Source organism: Artibeus jamaicensis, unplaced genomic scaffold (assembly GCF_021234435.1).
Source record: "Artibeus jamaicensis isolate MK-2021 breed Jamaican fruit bat unplaced genomic scaffold, CSHL_Jam_final contig_490, whole genome shotgun sequence".
NCBI classification, from domain to species: Eukaryota; Metazoa; Chordata; class Mammalia; order Chiroptera; family Phyllostomidae; genus Artibeus; species Artibeus jamaicensis.
This window is the reverse complement of record NW_026521861.1, coordinates 10,292,501-10,304,626: the sequence shown is the minus strand read 5'-3', so window position 1 is coordinate 10,304,626 and position 12,126 is coordinate 10,292,501. Positions and strand designations below refer to the sequence as shown.

Sequence of the window (12,126 nt, the reverse complement as noted above, 5' to 3'; positions counted from 1 at the left end):
GCCATGTCCTTAGGGCTCTTATACTCATTCCCAAAAAGCTCAGAAAGGCTGTTACCGCCCCTTTCAGTTTGAGGCCAGGTTCCCAAGCCAGCCCCCCTGCCAGGGTACCCAGAGTGATCTTCAGCACGACAAATGGACCTCCCAGGAGAGAAACCAGTCCCTCAGCAGGCTCTGGCCTCCCCTAAGAACTTCCTTTTCAATACCCAGGATAGTAGGAACCAGATCCCCTCCCCACAGCCCCAAGGGCGTCCCCACCTCGCCACCTCTCCCCATGCAGGTCCCTGGGACCAGCATGCCCTCTTGGCACCGAGCACATGGCCTACCTGTTTTGGGGTCTACGTCAGCTGGTAAGTGTGGAGGCGGGTTTCCTGGGGTGAAGTGTTCATTGCTGTACGTGATAAGAGGCGTGAGAGGGTGGACATGGTGAGGGTGCTGCACCACGGGCACTTTGTTCGACTGTGGGGAGGAGAGGAGCAGAGAGAGGCACCGTCAGGCCGGGTTCCCAATGGCAAAGGGCCCACGGGTTCCCCTGCCCACACCCTCCCACTTGCATTTTGTAAGCAGCACTCAGTTCCACCCTGTAGCCCCAGCCCCAATCCACGCATTCAAAATAACAGACAGTTGGAGACAGCTCTCTGGGTGGGCACATTACAGTTTCTACCTCTGCCACCCCACCGTGAAGCCCAAGAGTTTGCACTCTCCCCATCGGCAGGCAGATTGGAAGTGGGCACCCAAATCTCCCAAGCACGCTCTGTTCCTGCATGGTGTGGGGGTTGGGGGGTGGGGATCGCCTACCCAAGGCCCCACCAGAGGGACCTTCAGGAGGCAGGCTGGCTTCACAGGGGACTGGCTAGGAAAACCTCCAGTTACAAGAAACCTGGAAGGGCCCAAATCCCACCCACCCAGCCTCTTATCCACCACCTCCAGGCTCCTGACCCCTCCCCCTGACCCTTAGCACCAGAGAGCAAGCAACAGGGAGCACAGACGAAAAGCCCCACACCCCTGGCCTGGGTGGGAGTGTGAGCTTTATCAGAAAGCTCTCAACTGCCAGGCCAGCACTGCTGTGCGGTTTATGCAGATTGCATCAGCCCTGATTCATTAGGAATTTCATTAGGAAGCCATCAGGGAAATCTAATAAATTAACTGCATGATGATGAATTGGGCTAATAAAAGATACGCATTTTAGAAGTGGGCAGTTGTAGAAAACCAAAGTACAGGCATTTTTAGGTTTGGGAACGGTGGATAGGAGGACAGAAGCAGGGGAGTAAAGAAAAGCATTTTAAAGATTTTCCTAGTTGCCACAACCAGACCTTCCCAAATTATCCTCCTGTCCATCTCCCTCCCCAGTCTCAGCCCACTCCCTCCCCTTCCACTACACGATGCTATAAGTTAGCCCAGCAAGATCACAAAGAAAAAAAATTAAGCTGAAACAAGCGAACTACTGGGCCATTTACTGAGAGTAATCCAATTGCAAAAAACCCTATTCCCAATAGGGGATTTTCACTAAAATCCTACAACAGGGACATTTAACCAGATTAGGTACCAGGGAAGATAAAGAGGCTAGTATTAGATGATGAATGGATTAGAGTCAAGTTTCATTTCAGATCGTGTCTTCATTTCCTTTTATTACTTTTAGGAAGGCACAACTTGCATTAACATCAAGGAAAAGGAACTGCATTAAAAGAAAAGGGGTGAAGGTCAGTGCTGCTCACTAGCGCCTCCCCAGTTCAGGGACCACTGAGCAGTTAGTTCTCCATGGGCTTTTCCTCTTAGCCTTCCTTTTTTTTTTTTTTGAAATAGGCGAGGAAGGGGTATTATATAGAAAACATATTTCCTACCAGAGATAATAACTGAGGGAAAGGCATCTTTAAAAGGTGCTTCTAACTTTTTCATGAGTATGTTTGGAAAGAAAAATATGGCCTTCTTGATGCTCCAGGAAAGGGGGAAAAAAAAAAAACCACAAGAAAAAGAGGTCAACACTTTCAATAGCCTGCTTCAATGACACCTATAAACAACTGGACTCTTTGGGAGAAAGAGGCTAGCCAGTGGCTCACGGGAGATTTGTACTGGGAGTTATTGGTGTGTGGCCAAAGCACTGAGATTAAAAACCCTGGAGCAGAGGGAGTTCTGGAGCGGCCTTAGTCAGCAACAGGAAGGTCTGGTTGGGCCGCAGACCAAGGCTCCTGGACGTGCACTGCGGATTCCCCTCGGGGGACCATTTCTGTCTGGGACAGCTTGAAAAGCAACCAACAAGTAAGTGCCCACTGTGTACTGGGGTAGAGAGGGCAAGGGACAGACATGGTCACAGGGAGTGGAGACCATCAAGAGGAGAAACAAATGACTGTCGCTGCCTTCCAGAAGTTTTCTATTTTGTTGGAAAGATACACACCCACTGAAATGAAAGAAAGCAGACCAGTGGCAGACGGTTTAAAGTCAAGTGGAAGAAAACTGTGGGACCAGAGAGAAGAACCACAGACAGCCCAGGGAGGGCTGTTACTTAGAGGCTGGAGAACTTCAGGGAATGGACTGCTGTACACAAGGGAGGAAAGCAAGGGTGTGAATCCAGGAGCAGGCAGAAGAGCCGGGCATGGGCAGTGAAATCTGCAAGTCTCAACCCTGGCCCAGTGGAGCCTCTCAGGATGCTTATCACAGTTCCGATCCCTGATCCCAGGAGGTCTCAGTACAGACGGGAGGCAGGGCCCGCATGCAGGACCCTGGCAGGTTATAAGAGACCCGAGTCCAACCAAGTCCCAGTCTGAGAGAGAACCCACCAACACAAACCCCACCACCACGCGAGCACCAGGATGATGGTGTATCATCGCCGTTACTGCTATTGTTGGGGAGAAGCTGCCAATGATGTGGCTTTGTCTGCAGTACAAAAATGCAGACTCTATGCTTGTCAGTCGAGCAAGGCTGACAGGACATGAGGGGGAACCTTTCTCTGCTCGTCTGACAAAAGGCTTTTGGTCAACCCTGGAGTTAATTGAGTATATCCAGAATTTGAAAATTAATTCTCCTGGTCTGTTGGATATATGTATGAAGGTGATTCCAATAAAAGTTGGGCCCCTGTCTTGGCTGCCGCCGCCCTCATATTTCTCTGTACACCTGAACCTATCAAACTAGTTTTTCCCCCTTGTCAGCCAGAAGTTTATATAGCATGGGGGTAGAGTGAGGGGAATGAGGGGAATCTGAAGTTTTAACCGGTGCCTCTAGGAAGGAAAGCAGTCATGGTTCTCTTTTCTGATCATGACTGCATGCCAGGCAGGTCATTATGAACAACACAGCCACAAGTCTCTCCAAGTTGAGGGCTCCCAGAGCCACGCAGGAAGGCAGGAATAGACGCAAAAACCAGGGCCTAACTGCCGTTTGCCCTGGACCTGCCTGTACCTGGACTGCTCTTTATTTGCAGCAGCAGGATGTTCTTCCCGAAATCTCGAGTTTCTCTCCGGCCTCAGGACCCCACAGTCTTTTCCTCCTATGCTGCGTTACGCCCATTACTGGGGTCGCGTGTGTGTCTTCCCTGGCCCTACTGTGACAAAGTTCCTTAGGGACGGGGACTGTGTTTTTCTAGAACTCCATATCCCTTGCCTTACCCAGCCTGTGGGAGTGACGAGCACAGTCTCATAAATTGCATAAAAACCATCAAATTGCAACTGCAAGGATTTTCGGAAGAGAGAGCCAACTTTGCAGATCCATTTCAGCCAATGACAGTGCTCTTTACAGGGAGTCTATACAAAATCGCAGAACACAGCTGGGGGTTGGGGGCATCCTTAAGAAACCATCCAGTCTAATACCTTGTTATCTATCACAGGGCCTTAATGGTTTTAGAGCCCACTGTACACACACAGTGACCAGGGGCAAATCTGTGGATGCAAGGAAAACCGGGTTTAAATTCTACTTTGCCTGGCTTTTGTTTCTAGGTCTGGGAACTCCAGATAAGAACTGTGTCCACCTCATAAGGCTGCGGTGAAAACCGAGGGATCCTGCCTGCCCAGGGCTTAGCACAGTGCCTGGCACACGGCTAGCCCTGCAGTGCACAGAGAGCTTTGAAAACAGCACCAAATGAATACTAGCGATGCGTGCGTGATGAGGGTAAGGTTCACTGCCCCTCCCATCTCGTCTCAGTGAAGTCACAGTGGGGACACGCAGCCACGGCTGGTTGCAAAGGTAAGGATGTTCGATACAGGACAAGAGAATAGGGGTGTTTGATAGCCACCCTTCCTTCCCGAGGTGCGTGTCCTTCTTTAAAATGTGATATTTAATTCACAAACGCAGTTCATTGTCTGTTTTGGAAAAACAAGTCACTTTATTATGCTAATAAGACTATTACAAAAGAGTTGAATGTTAAATAAACATAATGCAAGATGACCAAGATCCTCCCAGAGTCAGCTGAGGGCCTTGAAGTAAGAGCTGATAGAAATGAAACACAAAACCACCCAAACAGGAAACGCCCCTTAGATCTTCCCTCTCAGCAGCTCCCCCTTTTAAACAGTATTCTAAGAATCGGATAAAGCTGTGCCACCCTAAGAAAATGCAGACGTCAGAAGCACCTTTCTTGGGGGAGGGGCACAGATAAGCCTCCAGAAATGGACCAGGGAATCTAAACTAAAGCAGTCGCCTGTGCTTGGAGGGTTGGTGGGCCAAAGAGCCTGAAACACGTACCCCTCCCCCTTTTACCTTCTTACAGACAGACCCCAGTGTTTAAGGTAAACACCTGCAACACAAAACCAGGTGCCTTCTGGGCAACTGCTTTATCAAAATATTAAATGAAGCTTCAAAACTGCTTGGCGGGACAAGAATCACACCTCCAGTGATGGCCAACTAACACCATTCAAGGCCATGCTGGTGGCAGCCACAGGAAACTACCTGGAGAGTCCAAGGTACTGGTAATATAACCCTAAGACTGTGGACACTAGGAGTCTCTGAGCTACAGAAACGGCAAAGCTTCATGAAATCTTCCACACAAGCTCAGGGACCTGCGTCACGGGGACCTGCGTCACAGCTGCCTGCACACATCTGCACCATCAGCACCTGAGGCTTGCCCGTGGAACCTCCCGGCACCCCTGCCTAGACGATCTGAGGGCAGGTCGGGGAGACAAGCACGGACCCACTGCTGTTCCCAAAGCTCGCCAGCCAGCTCACCGCGGCCACCGCTCGGTGGAGCCTGGGCTCCGTGCCCCACCCCTGTGCGGCGGCAGTGCACCCTGTTCTGTGAGTCCCCACCACAAACCTGGGGAGTGGCTGGCATTTGGTATTAATTCCACAGAGCAGGTGAGGAGATCTACCAAGTCCCGGGTCTTGGAAGGTGGTGTTTGGGGGTTTGGGGGTTGAAGGTCCGGAGGGTGCATACCCCCCTGCCTGACTCCAGCCCCACTGTGCCTGCAGAGCCTGGCGTGGGGACAGGGTCCCCTGCTGTGCTGGCAGTGAGCGGCAACCCCTGGACGCAGCCTGGGCCAGTCTTCCCAACTGGATACAGATGCATCTGGACTCACCATGGGACTGTCCCCAGACTCCCACCTACCAACCTCTGCAACCTAGACCAGCCTTAGCAAGCAGTGTCTCCTGCACCCCCACCCAAATACCCCAGAGATTAGGACTGGCTCCCCATTCCCTGCCTCAAAACCCGGACACCCTTGCCACAGGGCTCCAAGTATTTTTTTCTACCAGGGGTTTTTAGAGCACGTGGCTGACTATGGGAGGCAGGGGCGCAAAGACACACAATGAAATGCCTCCGCTTCTCAACATCAGACAAGCTGATCGCAGGGCCCAGCAGGACCCTGGTGATGGAAACCCACTGTATGCGGTCAGTTCCAGAAACTAAAACAAGAGTCAGCTCAAAAACTGAGCCCATTAACAGAGTAAACAGTATTTGTTTAGAAGGGAGCAAAATCCTCGTCTGACTTTACATTATGAGGGCTTTCTGCCTTCTACCTGGAAAAACTGCTGTCACCCAAAGCAAGGCCTTTCCTGGTTCTGTTCACTGAGCTCTGGGTTTGGAGCACTGAATAGTTAAATTATAAAGACAGAGTCCTTTACCAGCCCTCAAAGAACACAAAGCCTTTCCACCCGAAGCATTCATCCAGCTACACTGGGGGTGGGGGGTGAGGGGGGAGTACAGAGGAGGTGCCCCTGTGGCTGACCTCTGACCTCTCAAGAACCCTTAAGCACAGTGCCCTGCACCTTGGCCATGCCACCCTCGTGGCCAAGCGCCCACACACCCATCCCAACAGCGCTCATGATTTGGAACCTGGCAAGTGAAGGACCGAGTCAGGCACTCTAGATCCCCCTGCCAGCCCTCCTCTGACCCCAGCCCCTCGACCTTCTGCAACTGTGGAGAACCCGAAGGGAATGAAAGCTTGCCATTCACTTTGCAACCTATTAATCAACGGACGCTGAAAACAAATAAGGGCCGTTGCTAGCCCTGGCCTCTCTGCTGGCCCTCCTCTTCAATGCTCCCCTATTGCTCTCCCTTTCTGCAGAGGAAAAATGGGGCCAGAGAGTGCCTTTCCTGAGTCCAGCACAATAAAACAAAAGCAGCACTGAGGAGCATTTGTCAGCCCTCTCCCCTCCCCCGGGGGGATATACGGAAGGTCTTCGGTGGTCTTAGGTTAGCAGCCTTGTGGGGTCTGAAATCGGCATCAGGAGGGGACACTGTTCACTCTAGGTTTGTGTGTGTATGTGTGTGTAGATATATAGACATATAGATATCTATATATATATACATACATACACACACACATACACACACATATAATTAAAATGGGTTTATAGCTCATCTCCAATGCATGTCAGATGCCTCTTACTATGGCTGCACCAAGGCCAATGGCAACTCACGACACATTAATGGATGTTGCACGTCACCTGAGCCATGGAGCGCTGGAGAAGAGGAGGGGCCGCTTCCCACTCACCAACCACCCCCTGATGACTCAAGCAGCCCTAATGTTTTTTCCAGAGTGCCAGAGTGCAGGAATGGGCAGTGAAGGAAACCTCCAACCTGGACAACTCATTACCCCAATAATTAGCAACCACTTCAGCTGATGGCACCACCTCAAGGAGACACAGCAACCTGGACCCAGGCTGCACACATACTCCCACCCCAAAGATGCAGGTGAGCATCACGCTGCTACATCCTGCAAAGCCCCTGTACACACAGAGGGCAGAGGTGGCAGGCACGCTTCCGCCCTTGGCCTGGTGGGTTTCTTCCACCGTTTTACTCTCGCTGGAGTCGCAGCTATCAGACGCTCAGCCAGCGAGGACCCATCTAGGGCAGTGCCCGGGGTGCATTCACAGTTGGACAAAGCTCCCCTCGGAGGCCTTGCCCCAGCTAATGGCGCTTTGTTTCCCTGGACAAGTCTTCCATTGATGGCCTGTTGAAAATGGTAAATAAAAAAGAGTAGGTTTCACAGGGTTCGAGTTTTGCTTGGAGAAATGAGGTGGTTCAGAGAAAGGAGGTCTGCTGTGAGGTGCAGAAAAGAAACACCCCTTTTCCCCGCTCTCCAACTTCAGCACTCAGCCGACATCCCTGGGCCAGGCTGCTTAGGAATCCCGGAGCCACAAGGCTGCAAAGTTATAGGCCTGCACCCGGGAGCCTGCAGCCCCTGCACTGCCTATGTGTTTTGTAAATTACCGATGGCTGACCATTCCCCTCCCCCATCAAATCCATTTAGACAGCAAGGAGGGGAAGAGAGGATTCTCTGTGCCAACTACAAGATTCTGCCGACTCACAGTTTCTCATGCACTCACACGGGCATTAAAATTCTTCTTGTGGGGATATGATTGAACAGGGCAGGCAGGGAGAGAATAAATGTGCAGTCAATTTCCATCCAAATTCTCACACACACATGCATATACATAGAACTAACTCAAACCATCCTAAGCCCTTGGCCTTTTTTCCCCCCTGGCCCTGCTACAACGTAACAACCCAGCTGGTAACACACCAAACAAATTGCCAAAGCACTGAGGGTCTGGGGGGCCAAATTCAGCTCTTCTTAATGACCTTTTCTTAATCCCCAAAAAGAAGAAAAGGAGAGGTGGGCTGGGCCTGGAGGTGTCAGTGAGTGGGGCTCACGAAGGGGAACGTTTCAACTTGGGAAATGAAGACGTGCTCCAGCTGCTTGGCTTTGGGACTGCAGCGGCCAAGGCGCGGCCCAGCCAGGCCGTGCTTTCACAGGCTAGTGAACAATTACTTCCAGTTAAGTTCATTAAACATAATTTATTTCCACTCATTCTTATTTATTTCCCAATAAAAAGAAAGCATCCTATTGTGCCCCTCCCCCCTCGGCCAACTACCCCAACTACCCCTGAAAGCACTTGCAAGCTGAAGTCTTGGCCTCCCCCTCCCATCACGTCCCAGCTCAGCCCTGACCAGCAAGTTCCCAGAGTTTTCTTCCTGCCGCCGTTCTCCAGGACCAAGCTACAGCATCTCCAAGTGGAGGATGGCGGTGGCCAGTAATGCCAGGGGGTACTCTGACCATCCTAACCCTCCTCCAGGACTCGGAGGTGAGGACCAGCCACTTTACCCCTAAGACATTTCCCAGGAACCTGCTACCTCCACCTTCCTACAAGATACTTCTCTCCTACTCAAATGATTACTGTGAACACAATCAGTCTTGTGACGTGTCCGAATAGGCAGAGAATATTTGGGAACTGGGTAAGAGGGTATGGCTGTTTCTAGGAAAGCAGATTTTCAAACCAGTGCCAGGGGTAAAACTAACCCATTCCAAATGGAGAAATCCAAAAGCTGAAATTGAAAACAACTTTTAAAAAATAATTATTTCCAGGCCACTTCCCCACCCCCCTCCCAGCCCCCAAAACAACAACCCCAAATCTACAGAATCCTAAAATGATGGACAGGAAATCACCAATTTTGATTTAGAGTAACTTTTAAGTACATAATGGTCATTGCATCCTGGGGACATCAAGAAAGAAGTAGTGAACAGAATCTGATACCACGCTTCTAATTTATTTCCAATGAACAGTTGCAACATAAACCTTAGTATTTGAAATTCATGCCTGCTACATGATGTCTGCTAAAAGCTCGAGAAACAGCAAGTAAATTTCTCTCTAGAAAAGAGCAGGTAACGTGTGTGGGGGGGATGACCATCTTCGGGTGTCCCGAAAGCCGTGAGTGCCCCGAGTCTGGATTCTGCGGGGATTCAGCAAAGACAGACGTGAAAGGAGGACAAGGCAAGGATGGACTCCCTCGTTCTTCTTTGTCCCGTCCATGCCCCACCCGTGGGTGTCCTCTACCGGACACCCACAGCGCCCGTAACTGACACACGTGAGAAGGGTGCAGACGGGGTGAGGAGAGCACACTACTGCTGCTCCCTCTGGTCGCAAGCTGATGGGCTGCAAGTTCGAGGTAACAGGGAATGACCCAGGCAAAGTTCAACTTTTTAAAGAATCCTCAAATGTGTGCACAAGGATGTAATCTGGAGGGCATGTCAGGATTTCATCACATTCCAAAATATTGCAGAAGAATTCCATTGCATAGCTCAGCCAGGCCCCCCACCGGCCCCAAACCACAAAGGGGAGGTTTCCCTAAGAATATAAGGTTGCAGGCTGTGTCACTTCCAGCAAATGCCGATGTGGCGGCCTGTTGGGACAATACAAAGATCTGTACAAATATCTGTACCGCTGGAGTCGGAAAATGACCCTTTCAAGTAACTCCCTTCCTACAAGATACCAAGAATGGAGATTTAACCCTCACCAAAGCAGCGGGAGCAGCAACCAGTAACCCAAGTCATATGCGTAAACGAAGATCCAGAACCTTTCAGCAATCTCGAAAATGAAACGCTGCGCTGGCGAGGCAGTGTGCCAGCCCGAAGCCCCTGCCCACACTCCGGGCAGTCCACCCAGCAGCCACACGCTGAACTAGAAACGCACGCACGCCGGTCACCCCTCACGCTTGGCTGGAGAACTTATCTGCCCTGTGAGTTTTAACACAACACACAGGGCTTGTCGTGACTTTGAAAACACGAGGACTCTTGTAGTTGGTAGTATATGTCACTCCTTCTTCCCCAAGTATCGACTCTAAGACCTGATCAACTACTGTAAATGGTTCTGTGTTTGGCCCTTCAACAACACAAATAATGAAAGGAATAACAGAGATAACGAAGGCATCACCTCCAAATTCAAGAGGATGCCCTTACAGCTTGTGGCAAAGGTCCATCTGCGCACAATGCATCCCGACCCCACAATCGGTACTGAAAAGGCCTTCTTCCTGACCAAGAACAGCACAGTGGCTGTCACCAGCCTCCTGCTCAGGTTTCCAAAAACACATTTTATATAAAAAAAAAATACAAACACCACAAGCAAGACTGTAGCCCTAAAAGGCCAGCATCTAAATTTGGAGATTGAAAATAAATACAACTCAAGACGGAGCTACAGAAAGACGGCATTAAATATGAAACTAAAATACACAGTTTATACAAGTGCTGCTACTGTAAAAACCTGATTGCTCAAAAACAATAATAATAATAATGTCTCGAGCTTCGAAAAAGCACACTCCTCTATAAGGCAATGTCCTTTTCCCTTCTCTTTCTCCCAAAGGAGCCCACCCTGGTGGGTGAAGGAAAAGACATTTGTTTGTTAAAAGAAACCCCAAACCCACCGCCCCTTTCCAGAGTCCAGCTTACGCGCACTTGGGGAGCTGGGTCTGCGAGGCTATATAACTGTTATGGATCATGATGAAAGTCAAGCTTTCTCTCCACCCCATCTTTTTTTTAACCCTTTCTCCCCTCTCCCGGCAAAACTGCTCTGCAAAGTACATCATGAAAGGGCACAGCTTGAGTTGACCATTTATTCTCGTTTTGTTTTTCCTTTCCTGGCGTCTGAGTTTTTTTGTTTTTTTTTTTTCCCCAAAAAGCACAAAAGTTTTCATGGTCAAGACCATAAAGCAAGGACACGAATGGGGACACACACACACACACACACACCCACCCCACTACTCACCCAGCAATTCAAATTGAGGTGCCAACCGCCCAACTGCTGGAGGAGGGAGAACCCGGAGGCCACCGCGCCTCCCTTCCCACTCACATACTCCATTCCCACTAACAGCGCATCCCTAGGGTACATAATAGCTTTTGGTTTTCTTTCTCTCCACCTCACAAAAACTTTCTCTGTACCTTCAAGATGGGACTGGGCCGGCTTTTTCTTCTTCTTCCTCCCTTACTGCTTTTCTCACTTTTCTTCTTCCTCCCAGCTTCCCCTCCCTTTATTCCTTTCACTTAGCTGAAAAAAAGCATCTTAAAAGATAAGAGATGGCTCCAAATTTCCATCCTGGTCCGCTCCAGGTGCCCGGGGTGCTCATTTACACTGCCTCTAAACGTCTTGTTAATTTTTCCCCTTCCACATACACCCCTCTAAAACCAAAACAAACAAACAAACAAAAAAAGAAACAAAAAGACACCCAATGATCTACTTCAAACATCTGGTTGCAGATTATTTTTTTTAACTGTTTATAATTTAAAAACTCCTAGTTTCTAAACTGTGCCACTACGAAATCTGTGAAGGGGGGTCCCATTTCCCCAGCCTGCTAAGGGCACCTAAGCCAGGCCCCCTCCCTCACCCGTTACCTGCGGCAGCAGGGAGAGAACCACCGCTAAGAGTAGCTAAGAAATTACGGTCAGCCATGAGGGAAAATGATCAACCGAAGGCGGGAGGCAGGCACTTTATCTGCAAGATTGTCAAATCCCTCAAAACAAATTTCTTAAGGAGAGGGCTGCGATAGGAGAGGGGGAGGGAGGAGAAAAATATATTTTCTTGTCACAGTGACACGGGAGTGACACTTGGTAGGGCCTTGCCTGCCACGCACACACACTCTCTCTTCCTTCCGGAGGACAGACAGTGCCTGCAAGCGTCTCAGCTGACCTCTCTGGAAACACAAGGACACAAGCTTCCTGCGTTCGCCGGCATCCCGGTAGTCGGAATGCTAACTCACTTTCTGATGGTTGAGTTTTGTGTGCTTTCCCCAGACACAGAGAGAGACAGAGTCAGAGAGAGAGAGAGAGAGAGAGAGAGAGAGAGAGAGAGAGAGAGAGAGAGAGAGAGAGAGAGAGAGAAGGCAAAGACTATTCCCTGAACCCCAAGAACCCAACTTACTTTTCCTGGGGCTCTCATAGGATC

General features: G+C 50.0%; 1 protein-coding gene across 31 annotated transcripts in view; it reads right to left on the bottom strand.

Moving 5' to 3' along the window:
* Positions 1 to 12,126, bottom strand: part of TCF7L2 (transcription factor 7 like 2) — a 186,724-nt gene that overhangs the window by 25,304 nt on the left and 149,294 nt on the right. For 30 of the 31 annotated variants that reach the window (XM_037132918.2, XM_037132910.2, XM_037132909.2 and 27 more), the window contains one exon: positions 324 to 456. In XM_037132918.2, coding sequence (XP_036988813.2) covers positions 324 to 456 — 133 coding nt within the window. Of the gene's footprint in view, positions 1 to 323; positions 457 to 10,953; positions 11,547 to 12,126 lie in introns of those variants that run through there. The other variant, XM_037132934.2, reaches the window with a different exon arrangement.